The following is a 23,585-nucleotide window of genomic DNA, read 5'->3' on the forward strand; positions in this document are numbered from 1 at the left end:
ACTCGTCCACATTTTTTTTACAGTCACACACTTCAGTGTATTTTTAACCTATTGCATGACTGTAAATGAAAGGAAGAAAGAGAATATAGTCCGTTTTCATTTCATAAATAAAGTTCTGAAAAAATGTGGCGTAATGAGTGAAGCTTCCTTCTCAAATTCTTCAAGCCTATCAGAAATGGCGGGTTCATGATTTCGTTTGTTTTTCTAATTACATATTTTTCATCAGTATTATATTTTCCATCCATTCCTTTTCTATCCCTCTTCTTCCGTACAGGGTCGCGGAGGAGCTGGCGTCCATCTCCAGCGGTCCACGGCCGAGCGGCGGGGTATCCCCTGGACAGGTCGCCAGTCCATCGCAGGGCAACACAGAGACACACAGGACAGACAAACACCCACTCACAGCCTCATTATTATATCAAATATATTTAATAAAGTCGTGGTAGGGCAAAGTTCAACCAGCCTAACTCAAATTACTCAAAAATAATAATTGGCGTCAGCTATTTGTGATGAAAATGTCTTGTTTGTGTCACCATAATCTCAAATATATCAAAGTATACATGCCATAAAAAAGGTCAGTCTTGAAACTAAAACCATTCTAAAGAACCACAACACTAACTTAATATTTATGGTTTATTCTACAAATGTTGCCTGTATGAAAGAGGCATGCAAAACGCTCTATGTGGCTAAAAACTAAAACCCTGAAAACACCTTTCCCCCCTTGAAACATGAACCAGGAAGCTGGTCGGAGCTGGTGGGAAGATGAATAAAACTAAATGCAGCCAGAGCTTTGATGGAATGATTTAAAAAATATATATTTGTGTTAAAACGGCCTAGTCCTTACTTGTGGAAATTAATGAAAATGTATATTCAGAGGGATTTTGCAAAGAAAAATGTGTAAAGCCAGAAAAATACCCCAAAAGACTAATTACAGTCCTCAGGTGAGCTCAAAACAAATGCACACAATTCAGATTTTTTTATTGTAAAAAAAAAAAAAAAATTTCCTTTCTCTTTACAATTATGCTCTGCGTTTCATTGGTCAATTGCACAAGTTCTTAGTAAAATACACTACTAATACATTAAGAGGCTCAGCAAGTTTGGACTTGACCTGCTGTTGTTTCTTTTCAACTTGACTCTTTTCATTAACAGCTATTCTGGTGTATGCTGCTGCCATTCTCTGGATCATTTCCTATTGCATGCTGTATTTGGCCTCATATTTGACTCTAGAATATCTTGAAGGTATGGGCTGCACTTTGGGGACATCTTTGTAAAGAAGTCTTGTGGTTTGAGATGAAAGTTTTATAATTTTTCATTTAAAATGCACTAAGACACAAAGCTATAGAACTAAAAGAGGGTGAACTTTTTTATAGCACAATAAGTCTGTCGGCCATCACAAAACGTCTTAAGCTGCCTGCTCGACAACATAAGAATTAATTTTACTTTGCCTTTTTTAAATGACTTTCACCAATAATTACAACAAATATTATACTAGAGGATGTTAAAAACACCTGGAAGCATTATAAACTGGCTACAGTACATACTACACACAATGTGACTGCCAGTAAACAGGAAGTCATTTTCTGAGATCTTTTATCTCTACAAGAAACATCTTAACTTTTGTGACAGGAGGTTCTGTTTGATTGGTTCTTGAGAATCTTATCCTTTTCTAAGGTCACGAGTAAGTTTTGTGTGAACATAAAACAATTTGAATTTCCTAGTACTCCTACAGGCTCAGATTATCACAACGTGGAAAACCCGCTTTACTACAGCTGCATCCGTTGGAGTCAGTAGAGCTATAAAACACTCCTGTGAAGTAAATGGATCTGTGCCATCCAGTGGTCTGGAGAAAAAGCCCATAAAACAAAGGCTGCTGGGTGCTTGACTCTGTCTCTCCATAGTGCTGTCACTGAGCTGTAAACCATGGCAGGAGTTACACAATGAACCTTTTGAGCTCCTATTCCTGCTTCCTCTCACCTCCTCCAAGTACTGTGTGCTTAATTTATCAACATCAACAGATCTATTTGAAACAGTTGCAACAAAGATGCTAAAGAACAACACTGCTATATGCAGAACTGGTTTGTTAACAAAACCAGCGAAGGTGGTTTATTCCATTTCGGACAGGCCTGGATTACAGATAGACCACACATCCAAAGAAAGGAGAACTTATATTAGATATTCAGGAACTAAAAGCCCCATAATAAAGATAAAGTTGTAATTGTGCCTTGGGAGGTAAATGCCAATTAAAGACCAATTAAAAATGTTTTTAAAACAGAAATGGCCTACACAGTCATGGGGAAAACTGCTGAACCTGACAATCAGTGACTGACGTCCACCAGGAGTGTAACCAGCAAAAGGTCATTGCCAAATAAGGTGGAGAGTTTACTGAATGCTGTGTCCAAGCATATTAATGGAAAGTTGAGTGGAAGGAAAAAGCACGGTAAAATAGTTTGCCTAAGCAATTGTTAAATCCACAAGACGTGGATGGCAGAAGGAGTTAAACCTTCAAGAGCCACCACTTATTGACCTACCTAGAACAGGAATTGCAACTGTTGCATTCCTTATGTTGACCTACTCATAAACCACAGATGTCAGAAGCATCAACTTGGGCTAGGGAGAAAAGGGACTGGACTGTTTTTCTATGCCATCTCTGTACTGTACAGTACCAGACATTTCTGCACGAAAATTTGTCTTATGTTATATTCCAATTTTCAGAGAAACAAAATCTTGGGTTTTACTTACATGTAAACCATAATCATCAAAAATAATAAACACTAAATATATTGCTCTGTGTGTTGAATGAATACAAAATACGAACCTCACTTTTTAAACCAAATTACTGAAATAAATGAATTTTTGATTAATATAGCTACTGAACATGAATGAATTGCTGTGTTTCCTTTGCGGATGGAGTACTTGTAGTAGACGTTGAATAGACCGCTCCAGATGGTGATATTCTTATCGGCTTTGTTATGGAGTCGTCTCTCAGAGCAGGCAAGCAAAAAAAAGGGCTGGAAAGAAGAACAATCATCATTTTATCTTCTTTCATTATGATAACGTATTCTGAAAACATGTGGTTAAGTACTCCTCTGCAGTGGCACCTAATAACGTCAGGATGGGGCAACCTCTGTGAACTCTTTGTGCTGAGTCAGTGTAAAGTGAGTCAGTGGAACTGAAACAGAACCAGACGTTGTACCCAATCAGTGTAACCAAGCCTGGATCATTTTAGCTAAAATTGGATTGCAATCACTGCAATATTCTTTAATTGCTTACAGTTTGGTTCAAACAGCTTTTGAGGCTTGGTCTATCCCCTCTGGGTGGACAGCAGCTATGAGCACAAGGCTAATGCTCCTTAGCAACTAAGAGAAAGAAAGAGCAAACAGAAGCAGGATCGGACGCCTTGTTGCTTCCTAGACAGTGAACAGCGTCTTATCCAACCTGAGGTACTCTCTGTCCTGACCTATGATTAAGCTGTTTTTCTGGCATCAGGACCTGACGGACCTCTTCAGATTAACTTATCTTCCCCTCCCAAACTTTCTCCTAAAGGTTTTTAAAATTTCAATTCATTGAGTTCATCAAGTCTTTCTAAGCTTCCTTCACGATTTCTCTTTCGGTAAATACCTTTCATGTTTGTTTGTGCTGTGTACTTAATCAGTGAAATATAAGTGTGATTACTAATAGGTAGAATATTTAATTATCTTAGCAACTAGACATGAATTGAATGGTTGTTTCAAACTCACTAATATTGTGATCTGAGTAGAAATACTTTTATTTCTTCCTTTGAATCTTTAATCAAGTGTGCAATTTAGGCTGACAATTCAATTTTTAGTAAGAACTATTTTTATTGATTTGAGACTACTAAAAATGTTTATTTTTAATGCGTAACTAGTAAGTGGCTTATCAACCATTACAGTTAATGACCCACCTTTCATGAGACATTATCCTCATCACTGCTCAGTGATGTACTGAAGAATGCAAACATGTTCTCCTTCATTTAGTGCCTCAGCTGATTTAATAAACTTGATTATTCACATTTTCAAGTGTCCATGGTCTCAGGTTGATGTTTTTGATGCAACATGTTGAATAGCTCTTTGCAGATTGTTCAGATGTAAGGAAGGACCTTTAAAAAAAAAAAAGAAAGCAACCCACAAGTCAAGAGTTGAGTCCCATTCTTAAACATTTATTTCAATGAACTGATTTGACAGGCTCTAAATGGCTGCCCCTGATAACACCAAACTAACAAGATCAATGTTTCAGGGAGATACCCGTAACAGGCTGTACCCATGTTGCCACCCCTCCCAGCCTAATGCAAAGCACCAGCTACAGCTGCAGTCCCTTCTAAAGACCTCCATGAGGTTGCTAGGTTGAAAAAATATCTTTATTTAGAGGAAGATACAGACAAAAGCTTTTGGCTTTTGCTTAAAACAAATGAGGTAATACAGAAACTGCACAAAATCAGGTCTGTTTGGAAGTGTATTTAAACAAGAATCAGGTGATTGTTACTTACAGCCATGTTTTTGTCATGGGCATTTATCCTATGCCGTTACCTTGGTGCCATGAGCCTTTAAGGCACAACTATAAAACCAAAAGCTTCATGAAACGACTGTGCGCTCCCTTACTCCAGTCATGTTGCAGCGTTAACTTGAAGAGGAGTATCTGCATAAAAATCAATATGCCTGCATAACAGAAACTGTAGGTGCACAGTTTCCACTTCATATTGTGAGTTCGCTCACATTCCATGGAAAACACACAAAAGAGCTTTTCTGCCCAAATGAAACCACATGTTGATACAAGTTGTATTGCAAAATAATCTTCGCATACAAGATTTGTTCTTTCCTCCTCCTGGAAAAAGCACATACAAATATCTGAAATGTAACAAAGTTTGGCATTTTGCCCTATAGTGGAGGTACTACCATTTATGAAAAAAACAACTCAGCCTCAGGTTTTATGATTAAAATAAACTAGATTTAATCTACATCTCATTTCTACATTCCCTCTGTAACTTCAACTCCAGGTGAGATAATCAAGCTTTTAAAAAATACATTCTGGCAGGAAAACAAAGACAAATATAGACTACCATTTGTTTCCCCTCAATAGACAGACACAAAGGAAAGCTTTCACTTTGTGCCAAGTCTTTCTTTTCTAATGCGAGCGAGGCTTTTATCAAGCTTTTCCAACGAGGGGGCCGAATCCCCACAACAGTGATGCAACTTAACATGCCAGGCTGAGGCAGTGACTGAAGAAGCCAAATGGAGTACTGCTGACATCAAGAAAGGAACAATCCAGTCCAGCGGTTCCACCTGTGAAGGATCACTGCTGACTGTCGGCCTCATCAGGGATGCCCAGAACAGTCTCTGAGTCAGTCCACCTCCATGAAGGACCCTCAGGAGCGGCTGCGGTCCTCTTGGGTGCCTACGAGCATTTTGCTATACAGCTTTTGCTGCTCTTCTTTAAAGGTATCTTTTACCTTCTCTCGCTTTAAACCTCCATCCCTGCAAAATAATCAAAGTGCAATTACGGTAATGTATGGGATAATTCTGCAGATCAGATTAGACATAATCTAATGACATGAAATGAGTACCTAAAACAGATCATTAGGTGCCTTGTCTACATTGCCTTTTCAAAGTAATGTAGACATGTTTACATGAGAAGCCATGGTTTGTTGTTTGTATTTAAAAGAACTTCAGCATCTATGGCCTTAAAGAATAATTAGGAAAATAAACATACACGTATATCTAAAAATGCATCATGTATCATATAGATTCATCATACAGATGTGAAATATAAGTCATTACTTCTTTTAATGTTATGAATTACAGATAAAAAAACTAAAGTAAGTGTCTAAAAAAGTTTTTAAATTACATAAGATCAATAGAAACATAGTTTAAACGGAAACGTCAAGCTTCTGAAAACTACGTTCATTTCCATGCCCTTAATACTTGGTTGGGGCTCCTTTTGTAAGAATTTCTGCATCAGTGCGGGTGGCATGGAGGCGATCAGCCTGTGATTCTGCTCAGGTGTAATGGAAGCCCAGGTGGCCACAGATTTTCTATGGGGTTCGGGTCAGACCAGTTTGCTGACCAGTCAAGAACAGTAACACCATGGTCATTGAACCTGTTTTTGGTACCTTTGGCAGTCTCGGCAGGTGCCATGTCCTGCTGGAATATAAAATCAGCATCTCCATAACGTTTGTAGGCAAAAGGGAGCATAAGTGCTCTACGATGTCCTGGTTGATGGCTGCATTGGCTGTGGACCATCACTGACTATGGAAACCTCACACTGGACTTCAAGGAACATGGATTCTGTGCCCCTCCATTGTTCCTCCAGACTCTGAGACCTTCATTTCCAAATGAAGCGCAGACTTTACTTTAATCTGAAAAGAGGACTTTGATTCACTGAGCAACAGTCCAGTTATTTTTATCCTTAGCCTAGGTAAGACGCTGGTAGCCCATATATGGATTCTTTGTAGCGGCTCTTGAAGCGCTAACTCCAGCCTCAGTCCACTCCATGTGAAACTTCCACATATTCTTAAATAGATTTTGCTTGGCAATGCTCTCAAGACTGAGGTTATCCCTGGTTGCTTCTGCATGTTTTCCAACCACACTTTTTCCTTCCACTCACCTTTCTACAAATGTGCTTGGATACAGCACTCAGCTGTGTCTCCTAAAGAAGCTGGTGGTTAGCAATGACCTTTTGTGGCTTCCCCTCCTTGTGAAGGGTGTCGATGACTGTCTTCCGGACATCTGACCCGTCAGCAGTCTTCCCAATGATTGTGTCACCTTCTGACCCAGACCTAGAGACCATTTAGAGGCCAGGAAACCTTTGCAAGTGTTTTCAGTTTAATTAGCTGATTAGGGTGTGACACCATGAGTTTCCAATATTTAAACTAATAATATTCTAGTCTTCTAAGACACTGAATATTGGGCTTTTATTATCTTAAAGCCATGATCATCAAAATTACAAGAAATAAACCCTTGAAATATTTCACTCTATGTATAATGAATCTATATAATATTAGTTTAACATTTCAAAACAAGTGACAAAAACATTTTCACACTATTCGAATTTTTTTTAGATCTACCTGTAGGAGAAAATTTAGGTGTTGACTAAATGTTCAGAGGGTTTTTATTTAAGTGCAATAGTCATTTTTATAGCTTAGAAATACATGTTTTATGAACTGTTTAAACTTAATGTTATGAAATAATATAATGGAAAGAAAAATATCGTTCAACTGTTTAGCTTTTTGAAGTTTTCAAAAGGTAGTGCAGCAATCACTATTTTCACACCATCTCTTTTCAAAGTAATAAAAAGCATTATAAGATTTTTGTCCCTTAAATTAAAGACCAGTAAAAATCTAAAAAAAGAAAACAATTTTTAATGCTGAATTTTCTTTTTCACAAGCCGTTCCAGGCCTGCAAAATGATCAAAAAGTAGTAGTTTACTTTACGGTTTAAATAAAAGCAATCAGATCATGTTTTACATGTATGCCTTAACCATGTGTAAATACTGCGATACAGTAGTATTACTAGTGAAGCTCATACTGTCAGAATCACATACTGACCCATGCGTAGATGTGAAGGTAAAGTTTTATTCAATGGATGATCTAAACAGTGTGCCAGTGTTTGGACTCTGTTGATAAATACATTTTAAACACTGCATTAACTTGTATTAACATTAGTATTAACAAAGGCTTTTAAACTGGACTTTTAGAGGGGGACAACAGACATCAAAACAAAATGGTTCTTGGAATTGTTTTTAAAAAAATTATTATTTTCCTGGATGTGTGTGAAAATGGTTTCTTACCACAGGAGGTCAACTAGTCCACCCTTCCTGGCTATGGCTGCTTTCACACGATTGGCAAACTGTACGGCGTCCTCCCCGTCCTGTGGGGGAGCACATATGTAAATACTGTGCTGTTAAACTAATGGCCATGAAGCTCTGTTCAAACACAAAGCTTCCTCGCTGAAGCTCAATGAGAAACATTTACATTCAAACAAAAACCTAGAAACTATTCTTTGTGGTACACAGCCGCCATGATAACAGTACAATGACACAGGAAGACAAAGAACAGCACCAGAATATGCACTAAAACCGTGTCTACTGCCACAGATATCCCTTTATCTTAGGTTGAAGCACCAAGCTTTTTGCACAATGAAAATGTCTAGAAATAAAAATCTAATATCAAATAGATACAACTGAAAAAAAAAAAAAAAAAAATTAACCTAGCTTATCTATATCTTTATTGCTATAAAAACGAAATCTGCAAGTAAAATTTGTAAAACTAATATTTTTAAAATTTAGTTCGCAGGGATTAAAATAATTTAAGGATAATGCAACCACATTTGTTGAAAGCCAGTAAGGTAATGTCGAGTCGAACCTCTCTTGACATGGGAGGAAGGTACCACACGCTGCAGACGATGGCCCAGCTGCTCATCATACGGAGAAGGTAGTTGACCATTCCAAACTTGCTGCTGTTCCAGAAGGCATCACCAAACCGTGGATCATACTGCGAGGAACACATCAGAAATATAAATCCATACTTGCTTTCAAAATATAGAAAAAAAAGCATTTTGATGCATTAAATTAAAAAATAAACAAGAGCAGGAAGCGATACCTTAATGGCCACAGGGTAGACAGTGGCGCCGATATCAAAACTGCCCTTCTTGAACATCATGACTGAAGTGTTGTTTATGCAGGTACCTGCGAGTTTGAGATGAAGACAAACGTTTTAAAGAAACCTACAGGACTTTAGATATGCAACACAGTTCATTCACTGTAAAAGCTCACCTTCTGGAAAAATGAGAATAGGCAGCTTAGATTTATCTTGTAAATGGTCGCTCAACCTGCAATACAAGAAGCATGAATCTTATTGTTAAAAATGTTCTGAAGACAGAAGATTTTCAAGTTTTTTATCTAGAAATCATTAGGTCAGATTGACTGAATAAATGTTGCTTAAAGTAAACAGTATAACAGAAACACTGAAATACTACCGTTTGGCCACTAGGTGTCGGTCTTTTACTTCAGAGCGCTCAAACCAAATGTGTGGACAGGCCTTGACCATGGATCGCTGAATGACCCCCATCAGTCCACCGTGAATTTGGCCAACCTGACAACAAAAAGCATCTATTTAGCATCTATTTCGGGCAGGACTGTTGCTTCTGCTGGCAGCTGCAGTTAGAACAGAAATTAGTATCAAGGTATTTGTTCCAAACTTCCTGTGAATAGCCAGGATAATTACCATGGCGTAGCAGCCGTCGCTGGCCAGGATGATAACATCAATCGGTGAAGTATGGTTAGCGACACAGATGCCTCCATTTTTGGGTTTATTCTCACTAGAAAAGTACAGAAAACATTGTAAAACACTGCATTAAGACAGGGTTTTTTTCAATAATCAATTGATACAAGTGTGAAGTGTAAAACCACTCCAACGAGGAAATTAGGACAGGATGTGAGTAGGCTTTGGGCCTCATCTTCATGAGACAAAGCAGCCTATGATGTGCATGCTGGACCTGAACATACGCACATTCCAGAGATAAAGTTACAATCTTAAATAGAGACAGAGCAACAACTTTCTATGTCAGCTGATTATTTTTAGCACCCCACTGAGGAGGAATAAATTCAAACAGGCTGGGACTGAAAGGAAGCTATCCTGAGAAGTCACAAAAAACAGGCCAGCTTTTGCATAATGTATCATAAAACCTTAATCAATAACAATAGCTCAATTTAATTTCTAAATGGGACAAGAAAGAGAGATTATTAATGAATCTTAACTCTTGCAGTCAAGCCTGCAACGCCCTTACCCACAAAACAGACCAGCTGTTATAGGCCACAGTTCATCAGCGAGCATTCAAAGCATCAGCTTCCTCCACATCCTGTTACATGTGCTATAATGTAGATAAACTTCTACCTTTTGTTTCATGTTCCTCACAGATGATCACACCTACAGTTTAAGTACAATGTGCCCCTCACTTTGAAACAAATAACACCTGCATGTAATCTGTTCAGCAGAATGGCATTTACACAGGCAGCAGCTCTCTGTCTGAATGCACTTTTTATTTGTGTTTTAGAAACACTTCGGGAGCATTTTTGGCCTTTGTCTGGGCCTCAAAGTGGCTTTTGCTTCAGGCACGTCTGCATTCCTTCCTATACTCAAGGGGGATCACATTAATCTGATCGTAGCTCAACAGCAATTAGATCATAGCAGAGGTCTGCTGTGGCTCAAATTTGGGAAAAAAGGTTGCTTTCCATTTGTGGATTTAAACTAACCAATGACACTTTCACATTCAGTTTATGTTAAAATTTGCAGTATTTTGAAAACAATGGCATTAAAAGTATCTCCCCCCGAGAACTTCTTCAATACATTTTACAAATGATGATTTCATTCATTAAAAGAAAAGAATATTTCCAATGTGAAAAAGTAATTGTGCCGTAAATCTGACAACTGATTCTGCCACCCTTGGTCAGCAACAAGCATTTGTGACAACTAGTATCATCTCTTTGGAGAAATCCTGGCCCACTCTTCTTTGCAGAATAAATCTAATTTAATTCTGTGAACAGCCTGTTTAAGGTCATAGCACAGCATCTCAGTCCAAAGTCCAGACTTTGACTAAGCCAGTCTAACTAGACATGGGTTTGCTGGTCTGTTTTGGACCACTCTCCTGCTGAAAAACCTTAAGGTTACAGTCAAATAGCAGGGCATTCTTCTGGAGGATTTTCTACTACAGAGCAGAATTCATTGTTCCGTTAATTACAGCAAGCCATTAAGGTCCTAAAGCAGTAGAGCAGCGCCAGACCATCACACTTCCACTACCACGTTTAAGTATTGGTATGATGTTCTTTTTCTGAATGAACTGGGCTCCTTTGTCCTGTCTTGCATCACTTGTTGAAACACTGAGTCATTTTGGTAGAACATCCAGTCCCGGGAACATTCACCACTATTCCATGTTCTCCCTTTGTGAATCATGGCTCTCTTTGTGGTTCACCGGCGTTCCAAAGCTTTAGAAATTGCACTGCGGCCCTTTCCGAGATAATAGATGCCGATGACTGTTTCTTATCATTCAATTTATTTTACTGATGTGTTGCTTTGCAGTATCATTTAGTTGCCAGACAGGTTCCATTTAAGCAATTTTACCATTTTACAGGTCTAACAGTAGTCAGGTCTGGATGTGTCAGTTGAACTCTGGTTTCCAAAAAATGGTGGTTAATCACCATTAATTCAATAATTAACAATGGGAGCAATTACTTTCTCACATGTGGCCAGGTTCCCTTTTGATAAATAAAATCATCTACTCAAGTTATCTGTTTGACTATCAGAAACATTTAAGTTTCACAAAGAAGCTAAAAGAGAAAAAATATGAAAGAGCCCAAAAACTTCACAGCGGTGTGTAGCAATCTACCCATTTCATGTAGAGGGAAGAAACAAGTCAAGCACCACAGGAAGCCTGGCACAAGCATTAAGTACTAAGTCTATTAAATATGAACACAGTGCAAGTAGAACAGTTAAGGAGTGCCAATTAGGCTGCCCTGATAGCATTTGGTAGGATGTTCCAGAGTCATGGTACCACAAATTAGAGCAGTCTGGATTGAAACCACCTTTTGCATTGGGTTAGCAGAACAAGACACTATTACTGCAAGGAGTATAGTGCTGCTGCTTGAGCATTGCTGAGTCAGGACAGATGGTTGCAGCCTCAGGGTGTTTTTCTTTATTTTACGTGGGATTTACTTCTCATTTGGATTGCTGCAAATAAAGCAGGAAATATCATTTTGACTGACTGAATGAGATTCAGTCATGCCTATTTAAACCCGAGCTACAGTTATATATCATCACAATTTTACACAAGTCGTAGAGTGAAAAGGTTCTTGTATTTTGTTTTATTTATATCTGATAATAAAGGCGTTTTCAGACTTGTTTTGGTTTTATTAGTTATGTTTGAAGCAGCCACAATCATGCAGGCAGTAGCTAAAAGAATTAGCGGACAGGATTTACATAGAGAGCGAGGTTCTGCACGGCGCTGGAAATGAACACAAGACATGCAGTCCAGGAGAGATTTGAGCTGCAGGTAAATAAGTTCCGGGGAATGGAAGTTCAGGGATGAAAACATGACTTCTGTACATCTAAACATGTATGATTGCTTCGTTTAGTTGCCTACAGGTTTTATCAAATGCTTACTGAAAAAAGTATCAGTAACCTTTTTAGCTGCTTTCAAATGTGGACCTGTTAAATTACCAGATTCTTGTGATGTAAAAAAAATCAGACTGTGATAAACCATTTTAAAGTCATTTCTACATATAATCTGACATTCTGCTAAATCTGTTAGGAGACAAAATATGAAACAAATTTGCAATAACCCGGTTTTACACATAAATGTATACCTTGCTCAAACACCTTCTGATTCCTTTTCATCTTTCAGGCTTCTTGAGTTCCCACGTGCCATCAATTATATTAAATCTGATTAACAAAAAAATAAAGTTCAGCTTCTTTTTTTTACCCCAAATCGGCCAGTTTGCAGAAAGGTTACAAAGGATCCGATAGATCTCATTGTACAAAAGCATCAGTCAGGAGAAGGCTACAAAAACTCTACAGCACTATTTATACACCACAAAACAATAAAGACAGTCATTAATATCTGGGACCATAAGGACATTATAAAACCTGGACCTTTCTCCAAGGCAAAAACTATTAAAAGGAGGCTGCCAACTACACTAAGAGAGCTGCAAGAATTTCTAACAAGGATGTTTTCTACTTCCTAAAATCACGTTAATGAATGTGTTCCGGTCCGCTGAAAGTAAAATTTCATTAGGCAGGTTTGACGCAAAAACAACGAGCATCACCAAAATAACACAATACCTACAGTGAAGTAAGAGGGTGACAGAAACAGATGAACACTGGGTTTGGAAAGCCCATGGGGTCTCCTGAAGAGGGCTGTGGACAAGAGATGTCCTCACAATCTGATGGATTTGAGGAAGTTTTGCAAGGTGGAGTGAGTAAATATCAAGTCAAGATGTGTGTTACTGAAAGACTCCTATGACAGAAGACTGAATGATATAATTAAATCAATAGCTGCTTTAGGAATTTATTATTTTAAAGGTATGCACACCTTTGTAATTGAATTATTGCACATTTGTCCTTTTTTTTTCTTCCAACAGGTTTGTTTTTCAGTGGAGTTGTACAGGATACATCTCACATTATATGTGGAAAAGGTTTTCAAATGATCTATCCAAGTGTCATTTCTTACATCACAAAAACCTGGCCTGTCCACACTGTTGAGAGCCATTTTATTTGGAAAAAACAAACAGGTCGTTTACCTGTCATGATAGGTTATAATGGCAGTCAACGCTCTGACACATATTCTGTAGCACATCAGATGTACTTTCTCACTGAGTAGGTTCTTCATCCTGTAAAAAACATAAAGCACAATAACACTCACAGCTCATCATGCCATGAATTTAAACTAAACTGATGTAGTCCATCTCACCTTCCATTTGGCAGACGCCCGATTACAGAGGTGAGGAACACAAGGAGGCCTACACCAGTGAAGGCGAGGGTTACCCTGGTGGAGAGACAGCCACAGTCACATGAGTCTTTTAGGAAAACAGAGCCACCACGAAGCCAGGAATGCTTAAAATGTTGACTTAATACAGGTTGACTTAATCTGGATGAACCAATCACCCAGGGATGGAGAAGGTACTGATTAAAATGAAAGGTTTCCCACCACTAGCAAGCAAGATTTCACTGAACAAGGCCTGAAAGAGAGGATCTATTATAACCACACAGAAGATTGGAATGACGTCCATCGGAGCAGCAGTGGCCTGATTTGTCTCCCCACTGACAACTGGAAACGAGCCAGACATGCTGAACCCTGACTCACTGTTCCTGTGAATCCTTAACATGAGCTCCATATCTTTCACTTACATTGTGTAAACATTTACAGCCACTTTGGAGCACTCTCAGCCTATATCCAATGTGGACACATACGGTTCTCTGCTGTCATTATCAAGGTGCTTATTTTATCAATGTGTGACCAATCAGAGTTAGCAGAAAGGCTGTCAGATAACAGGGTTATATGCTTTTAATATAGACAGACCAAATAACCACCTAGAGGTCAATTAGCAACTCAAACATTGAAAAATATGATTGTTTTTAACCTATTCATGAAATGCATCAGAACTGAGAACTATGTGGCTCTATAAACAAATAAACTATTAACATTTGAAGCACCTTTTGATAATAAATCTGATAAAGGTAAAGGATATAAGCTTTGATGCATAAATGTGAATAATCGTGGAATCCCTTCCTTTTCTACTAGATTCTAAACCACCACCTCTATCAAAGACCCTGCAGCACAGTATCTCTGTGTTATAAATCGCAGAAAAAAATCTTAACCAAAACTGGAATTAGGAGGTCAGACCTCCAGGAAAACCAGTAATTGATACTGGGCTGGAAAAGCCTGATCAGTCCATCTGTAATACTTCAGACTCAGAAACATATAACTAGCATAATTAAAAGAAGCAGCCATGCTGATGATGGCTTTCAGAACCGGTCCTGATCACATGCAGTGGTGCAATGTTGTTACAGTAATAGTTTAGGCTCGGTCAGCTGCTAAGATATTGATGACATCTGTTATTCAGTCAGGTGAATTTGTTAATATAGTTTCAGTTTTAGACAGGAATATTAAGGGTGTTCACAGAGCAGTGCATCTTGAAAGGAAAAGGACTAATCCCTGGATCTGAGGCTTAACATCTTATTGATGAGGTTACGTTCCTGATTTATTCTCAGCTCATAGTCTCCGTAGCTCAGAAACTTTATTCTAATAGAAGCAAGATTGTTAACTCAGATGTACATAATCATTGGATTCCTTTATTTCACTAATATTAGTGCTGTTTAATATCATAGCATCCACATCAATGAAGTCTTCTATATGATAATGTGATAAAGTGTCACACTGCTTTATCAACATGATGACGTCGTAATTACTGAACTCAAATAAGTCCAACAAGCTGTATCTGCAGGCAGAGTTTGCCCCATCTGGATCACGCCTGATGTTCCTTCAACCTTTCCTGTTCTCCACCGCTAAATAACACACTGAATTACATATAAACATAGTCTGACTGCCCGCGACCCTGCACGGAGTAAGCAAGTGTAGACAAGCTTTTACTCTTTCAAGTTAAATGAGCGAAACCATGCAGCACAAAATCCAGCATATTTGTGTTTACGGTACAAACAAAGCCACAAGTTTGTGCAAAACAAAGTGTACATCAAAAATCCTCGATACGCACTAAAACAAATGTACAATCTGACAAGGCTGGATGCTTTTTTTTTTTTTTTATCTATAAAAGGCAACCTAAAAACATCTCGGGCATGTAGTGTCTTGTATTATTATTACAACAAAACCCCAACAAAATGTAAGTTAATTATTTTTCAATAACTTCTTTATCTTTCCTTCCAATGAGATGCTGGTAGAGGGGACAACTTGAAGAAGCGGTTAGATCAAATAATTTGCAGCACACTGAGCTATGTGTTATTTTATGTCTATTGTTGTTGTCCGTTTTCTCTTTTAACCAAATTCATTTGACGTGTTTTTCCATTGCAATTTGTTTTTCCATTATGATTTGGTGAGAAGCAGAAAACTATAAATATATAAACTGTTACAGCAATATCAGGTTAAAAACCCCTACTTTGATTAATTAAGAGTTACTAATAATAAATATTTGTTATTAGTATTTGTTTTGAATTTTTGCTACATCACTATAAACATTGCTGCCATAAATAGAGATTGAACAGTGAAGCGAAATATTGGCATATATTACAAGGATTCGTAAATGGGGACGTTATAGCGATATATTAGAAGTACACCCTGTACCTGAGAGGCAGCAGGATACCGTAGCGGATCACGAGGCCCAGCCCCCAGAGGATGGTCAGCCTCAGGCTGATATAATGAAAGTTGTTGTTGCTGCGAGTCAGCAGATTCCAGGACTCCAGCTCTTCAGCAGAAAACCGCTTGGTCACTTCATCGTCCATGATGCTCTCCACCCCTCGCCGAGCAAAGTAGAAGATGTCGGACATCTCAAACTCCGAGGCAGAGTCCAGGTCTTTGTTGCTGCCGCTCCGCCGGATCTCCTTGATCTCCTCTTCCAAGGAGGTGGGATCCTTAGCGATTATAGCTACAGCAAGACAGGCAGACGTCAACAACCCTCTGGAACAAACCCAGCTACTAAACACACATTTCCAAAGCAAACCAAATAATAAAAAAAGACAACAACGGTCATATCTTACCATTTGAGTAAGGTTTGTACAGGTGGTGATTTTTTTCTTTGGCTCCCCTCTCTATCCTAAGTGTGGCCCACTAGAAAAAGTAGAGCACAGGTTCATCAAAGCTCCAGAGTATTCCACAGGATTAGATAATACAAAAAAACATTTGCATTTAGATTAAAATATACTGAAGACACACAGAGTTAAAAAAGCATACTGAAATTATCACTGCATGGATTTATTTTACTGTGTTGCAATCTTTCACATTCTTTTATGATAATACTTCCCACTTGAGTTATACAAGTGTTACATGAATATATGAGGTCACCGGGAATGGATGGACAATATTTCATGCTTTTACTCCTTTATGAGATTAAAAACCTCTTTTCCAAATAGGACCTAGTCTAAGACAACATGGAAAAAGCTGACAAAGTTACACAATTATAAAACAAAAGAAAAATGATAGTAAAACACACGAATTAATGAAGTAGCATGATATTTTCTTTGGAAAAATTTAATTGATAATTGAAAAACTGACATCGTTGCACACTATATTTCCACAACTACCAAATGTAAATGTAAATCCAGTAATGAAGCAGCTGATTAGATATATATTAATGTATTATTATTAACTTAATATTTCTGTCTAGACCAGGGGTTCTGAACTCCTAAAATTTTATGCCTCCCAGGGAGCATCCAGCCCTTCAGATGTCTGGCCTCTGATGATGGTAAATAGAAAATCTTAACCATGGAAATAAAAAATAAACTGCTTTTATTTTTTTAAATGACAAACTGACAGTTTTTAACGCTACACAGACTTCTAAATCAGGGCTGCACGATGTCATCGCAATACAAGTGTGCAAATTAATTAAAAAGCAAATGAACATTTAAAATTCAATATTTGTTGGTCATGAATACACGCTTTGCATGCAATGAAGATATCCAGCCTGTTGCTGCTGTAAACGTTCCCATCCGATACGGATGATGATGCACAAGATGCTAAACGTGCCAGAGAATGGTTGGAACAATTTAATTTCCCAACATCAAGCATCTCTATTGTGAAGGATTTATTTACTGAATCAAAGGTAAACTGGTTCTGAACCGACTGTTGTTCTAAACAAATACAGCTTTAGCAGCAGACTAATCATATATTTAAATTTAAAAAACACAATTCATTTTCTGACAGTTTTTCCCCCCTAAAAGATAAATGTTTAGAGTAAAACAAAAGTTTCGGCAGTTAGTATAACATGCTGCATTTTAGGATTCGGGTCCAAAAGCCGAAAGGCAAGCAGAAAAAGATCAGTAAAGTATGGACTGGGGTTCACTCCCTGAGTTTTATTAAGCCAACAATCGAACACGACACTAACGCAGCATATAGGTTCAATGTGTGGGCAGGAGTCAAACATAGTGAAAAACCCGACACTGCATGGAAGCTGCCTGTGTCTGAGTACAGTTTAGTACAATAAAGCTGGGCTCAGGGGTTTGGGCCTGTGGAAAACAGGAAATTCTAAGGAAGTTTGTTTCCTTTATTATAAATAAAGATATTTACTGACATTTGTGAATGAATTCAAATATAAAAAACTGCTTTTAAGTCTGAGCTATTCCATGTGCAAGAACTAATCATCTAGAGTTGCCACAGAGTCTTGGCCAATAAAGCATACCTGTTGCTCTCTGTTGGAGCTACCTTTAAAATGTGTTGCGACAAGTTATTGGTTCGTCCTTTAAAAATGCAGCCTTGGTGCACAGGAGGGATTGTTAGTGTGAGTAGAAACCGATCAGCTTAATGAGTCCACCTTAACATGTGGCAGAAAGGCTGCATGTAAAAAAAAAAAAAAAAAGAAAACACCAAGGTCTTTAAAGTAACCGTGACAAGGTGTTGGAACTATGCGTAAATATTGAGTATACATTTTCCGCATTTCATTCACATAGTTGGTTCTGTTAAAATTGAATGTTAATTCAGAGGAAAAGCATTTCAAAGTGAATTCAAATTTAGCGCTATGCTGAGCTAAGGCAATATGCTGCGGCGCGCCTCTGTTCAGGATATGACGTGACGAGGCTAGTTTCCTCTCAGCTGTTCATTGTGCTGTCAATGTTCACAAGCTGTTTTTCTTCCATATCATCACTTTTCTGGTATCCGATGGAAGAAATGCCAGAACGTTGCGGGGCGGCCGGGTGTTCTAATCACCCCAGCGAGTCATCATCGTTACCTGAATGATACTGTTCAAATAAACAGAGTTGCAGTACTTCGTTGGAACCAGATCTCTTCTTAATCAGTCGATAAATCTGTGAAATTTTCACTGAGATCGCTTTAAACTTCTTCCACTTCGGTGTACTCAGCTATGTTTGTTTATTCTCATTACGTCACAACATGGCAAAGGCGTTTGACCCAATTACAACAAACAAACATCGCAATCCTCTGCATCTCGACATTTATAGCGGTGTGAAATACATGTATTATTGAATTTTTGGTATGTACACAGAATAAAAGCACTGTAGTTCTTTATAATGATGTATTGGTTGACCATTTAAACCCTGCTTAACATTACAAGCTTGTACTAAGACCATGAATCTTAAATGGAAAGAAGCGACTGGTGATTTAGAGAAAATGGAGCATAAAATACCAAACCTATTTAATTGAGAAAATTAGACCAAAAGACATTCAGAACCCTGCGATGGACTGGCAACCTGTCCAGGGTGAACCCTGCCTCTCGCCCATAGACTGCTGGAGATAGGCACCAGCTCCCCTGCGACCCACTATGGAATAAGCGGTAGAAAATGACTGACTGACGTTCAAAACCCTTTCTACTGCATTTGCCCTTTTAACCATTTTTCCCTCAGAATCACATTTGAGTCAGCATCTGAAATCAGAAGCTGGGAACATCTCTTAACTGTCCCAGCGGATCATTTCTTTATTTCTGGCACAGGTTCTGCTCTCAGAGGCACATGATGAAAGTGCCGACTGCTTTACAGGTCATGTTACAGCACAGCCGAGCAGGTCATACATAAAACGACATATTCGCCAAATCAAACTGTTAACTGGGAGAAAGAAGTAAGCATCGGAGCCACCTTACAGTTAAAGACAGGATCTGCAGCACAAGTTTCCCCGGTTACATAACCGCAGACGAATACCTTGTAGGCTGCTGTTAATCTGTATCAGCCAGTTAATGCAACAGCCGCTGGTTGGACCTAAACACAAACATAAAGCAAGCATCCGATTGCTTGAGCTGAGCACATGTTGGATTTGATTGCCTGAAATATTTTTCCTAATATCTACAACAATGGGATCAATTGCATATGTTTACAAGAGATGAGTAGAGAAATCACCTTGATCAGCGATGTATGGTTCATTTTCCTATCAGTGAACGCATCATACCAAGTGTTAATAGGCTGTGTTGACAACACTCTTTGGTGTGGAGGTTGTTACTGAGGGATTAAGTTATTTTCAGTATCAGCGATGTAGGGCTGAAACAATAAAACGTGATTAATCGATTATTGAAATAAGCTTCAACTAATTTAGCAATCTAATAATTATTAACTGGAGTATACAGACTTTAAAACATGCCATTTGCCGAAAGAACAACCCGCTCAGAGCTGTAATTAAGACAAAACTGTACATAAAAATATACATTTTCGATTTAAGACGAAAAACCCTCCGTCTGTAAATATATCTAGAACTCAAGTGGCGTCGTTTAACTTCACTTGATTCACATTCTGTAAAAAAAATCTTGTATTAAGCACCTTTTGCTATCTGATTATTAATTGGTTAATTAAAAACTTGGTCAACAGATTAATCAATTAGCCAAATAATCGTTAGTTGCCGCCCTACAGTGATGTGTTTAAAATAAAGTCAGAGGAAGGTGAACGAGCTTCTAGAGAATAAACTACTTTCTATGGAGGTATGTTGGCTGTTCATTCAGTTAACAGGAAGCAGAACATTACAACAAATATGCTCAGTTTTATTATTTTGTGAGGAGGCCCATTCTGCCCGCCACTGATCATCCTGGATTAGGAAATGTTGGCAATCTTCTGGAAGTGTTGTGGTTAACGGTCTAAAACTCTACAGGAAATACACACAGGAATGATGCTAACAGCACTGTTTGTGCCAATGACCTTTACAGGCTCAAATTTATTTTTTTAAACATATTTATAGAATCCTGGATATTTGAGCACAAACTATTCAACTTGAACTGTTTAAAAAGTTGCCTTATTTTAAGGTTCTACAAATCACACAAAAAAAACCCACAGGGCTGAAACTAGCTTCTGGTTTTCAGACTGGTTTAGCACTATTTTTCTTGATTGTTTTTTTGTTTTATTTTTTTCGAGTCAGTGTACATTCAGTCAGGAGTGATAATGCAAATCAAATATAAAGAATGTCATTTATATATAAATCATTGTAAAAACCACTGCATTTACTGAGCATTATTGGTTGTACCTGTCCAGACCTGGATTACGGTCAAATAAAATCCCGTGCTTTTAACCTGCGTAGGAACCCTGAACATAAGATGCTAAGTTAAAACAATTCATATCTGTACTTATTTTGCCTTTGATTTGAAAGGATAGTGAAGCCCTGGGTCACTGCAGAGCTGTGTAACACTAACTGCTCGGTCCGACACACACAGTGTGACGTCACCTCTGCTCCCAATATAGACCATTTTTCAGAAACCCTGCTTAAGGCTCCTGTAGAGTTGCAATGAAAGACTTAATGGTTTAACAATCTAACACAGAGCAGTACATTCTCTCTAATATTATGCTGGACAGAGAAATTTGAAGAAAGGACATTTTTATATTTTGAGATATGGCGCACTTTTACAAACAAGAAATAGTGAGCTGTATTCTGTCTCGTAAAGACTGCACAGTAAAACATATACCTGGAAAGATTTTTTTCATCTCCTGAAATGAGAAAAAAGTATCAGAATGGACTATGATTGGTAGGTCCAATGTTAACAAAAATCAGGGCTGAAAATTTCTGTGCATTGCATCCTTAATTTTTTACATTTATCTGTATTCAAAACAAGAACTCAATATCTATATCCTGCAAAAACCGAACGATTGGCAAATGGAGCAAAGTTAGAATTTGGCCAATTCAGCAGAAAGCCTTTAAGTAAATTAGTTTTGTGTGTGCGGAGCACTTCTCGTCATTTATGACTGCTGCGTCACTTAACTGCAAATAAACACTAGGATTTCTTGACAAACAAAAGTAAATCAAAAGGCAGCAAGCTCTTACCTCAAATATCTTCAACAAAGTCTTCATATAAAGACGCCTGATGCCAAATGATACACCAAAAATGGCCGGGACAATAATGAATACCAGCAGCAGGGTGAACCACACTGTAAAGGAAATGCCCAGTAGGATGCACAGCAGATTATCAAAAGGGTTGAAGAAGAGGTCCATCCTGAAGCAAGAATGGGCTAATATTCCAATAAATACTTTAAATTACTTTGAGTTCCTGTAGGTACAGGTCTCCACAGTCTGGACCCAAGTGGCCCTGTTGGGGATTTGTCACGAAAAAAGCTTCATTGAGATCACCAGAGAATAGAGCTTCTCCAGACACCTGCTGAAACATCTACACAAAAACAACCAAACATCTTCACGCTGCCTCTTAGGGCATTATTTTTTTTTTTGGTGTATTGAAAACTGGGATGAGTTCAATGTCAAGTAAAAAGAAGGAAAACAAGTCCAGTCCCTCCTGCAGATGTCCTTTGTTATAAATTCCCGCTGACGATAGAGAAGTAAATACTGTAATAAAAACAAGTGAGCTCTGCAGGTGGTTCCCTTGTCCGGTGGAGATCCGGGGACTCAGCAGCTGGGTGTCAACCTGCAAAGATGTACAAACAAACCATCAGCACAGTCTGCGCAACAGAGTTACGTCCTTTTCCGACTGAAGTGTAATTTAATAATGCAACACAGACAACGTGTCACTTCTTGTGTACACATCTCAAATACCGGTTAGCTTCGGGTAACTCCTAGAAGAGACACACGCCAGTGTCCTCGGGTAATGTTTACAACCATGTATGTATTTTCTGTGATGGACCAGATGATATAATCAAATGTTTCTGTTACTGGCTGCAGTGAGGAGATAACGTTGGTTGTAGGGAGGCCCTCCATCATCATGCATTCATGATCAAGCACGACGGCTAACGGGAGGGTCCATATACCGACTCACAGCCACAGTTAACTCACAGCCGCTGTCTCTTCACTTTGATAAACCAGACTTACACATCCCTACCTATAATAACGGTATACGTCACTGCTACGGAGTTAAAATAACTTCCGGAAGCCACTCGTAAATTATTACCAATGCTGAAGTTAGCTTGTAGCCAGGGCGCTAACAGTTAGCCCGCTCTCATCCCTCCGTAGAGAGTGCTGAGCCAACCTTTCAGAGGATTTAATACAACTGCATGACGTCCACTGTATTAATAACCCCACTGTGAAATAAATAGGTGGAACTAAAAGGTGGTTCTGTCTGACCAACCTTAAGTCAAAGCACATCTAGCGACGACCCAGCACGACTTCCCCCGTCCAGCCCTGTCTTTGTCTCCCTGACCGCCGCCAAACTCCACCCGCCGAATAAGACGAACGAACAGCGGGCGACCAGAGGAAGGAGCCTTCCGTTAAGACCAGACCGGCTCCAAACAAACCCCGAACAGAATGATCTGCAGCGCCATCTGGTGGTCAAAACGAGGTACTGTGGACACACTTTATGTAAAATCTGGGCAGCGTTTCTGGAGGTCCAAAAGTGTCCTAATTCAACAAATAAAGAAAGTAATACATTATTAAAAATATTCCAATAAAAATAAAATAGAATATAAAGGTGTGCAGTATGTTGATACATTAGAGTATTATTGAAATCTCATTGGTTGATAAAAAAACAATCTTATATATTTGTTACGTGCAGTGATACGGAGCCCGCGAGGGGACATGGGGGAATTTTTTACTTTTGTGTCCCCGCACTATACGTTTTGCGTTCTCACGCAATAGACTTTGTGTTATCTCGCAATACTTTGTGGGAGACCCGTTTTTGAGATTTATGGAGTTTTATTTTGAAATCGGCCTTAAATAAAAGGATCTTTAATCAGACTTAAAGACAGTTATTATCCACATGCTGTCAAACTGCTGAACTCTGGACAATAATACTGCATGAAACCACATCTGTGACACTTTATTTGCTGCTGTTCCAAAATGCACAGCTTTCTCAAGGTGATTAACAACTTTTGCGAGCGAACGCAAATTTATTGAGTGGGGACGCAAAATAAAAAAATCCCCCCCTCCCATCCCCTCGCGGGCTCTGTAGAGTGATATATTTTAGAGCATGCATTTCTGTTAATTTAATAAATATAGGTT

At 38.6% G+C, this 23,585-nt stretch overlaps 1 protein-coding gene across 2 annotated transcripts; it reads right to left on the bottom strand.

The window, feature by feature from the left end:
* Positions 1-4,153: 4,153 nt before the first annotated feature.
* LOC124878119 (glycerol-3-phosphate acyltransferase 4) lies at positions 4,154-22,929 on the bottom strand. 2 transcript variants are annotated; one of them, XM_047381935.1, is made up of 14 exons: positions 22,717-22,929; positions 21,682-22,059; positions 21,468-21,571; positions 16,268-16,337; positions 15,855-16,155; positions 13,470-13,544; positions 13,300-13,389; positions 9,233-9,326; positions 8,985-9,100; positions 8,782-8,837; positions 8,609-8,694; positions 8,372-8,500; positions 7,798-7,877; positions 4,154-5,486 (listed from the first exon to the last, which is right to left on the bottom strand). In XM_047381935.1, coding segments are annotated over exons 2-14 (1,311 nt in total). In that variant the 5' UTR covers positions 21,683-22,059; positions 22,717-22,929; the 3' UTR covers positions 4,154-5,377. The 2 variants fall into 2 exon arrangements, with proteins under 2 accessions (XP_047237891.1, XP_047237890.1); XM_047381934.1 differs by having other exon boundaries at positions 21,468-22,059; positions 22,717-22,928.
* Positions 22,930-23,585: the final 656 nt, after the last annotated feature.

This window comes from Girardinichthys multiradiatus, chromosome 12 (genome assembly GCF_021462225.1).
Source record: "Girardinichthys multiradiatus isolate DD_20200921_A chromosome 12, DD_fGirMul_XY1, whole genome shotgun sequence".
Lineage (NCBI taxonomy): Eukaryota > Metazoa > Chordata > Actinopteri > Cyprinodontiformes > Goodeidae > Girardinichthys > Girardinichthys multiradiatus.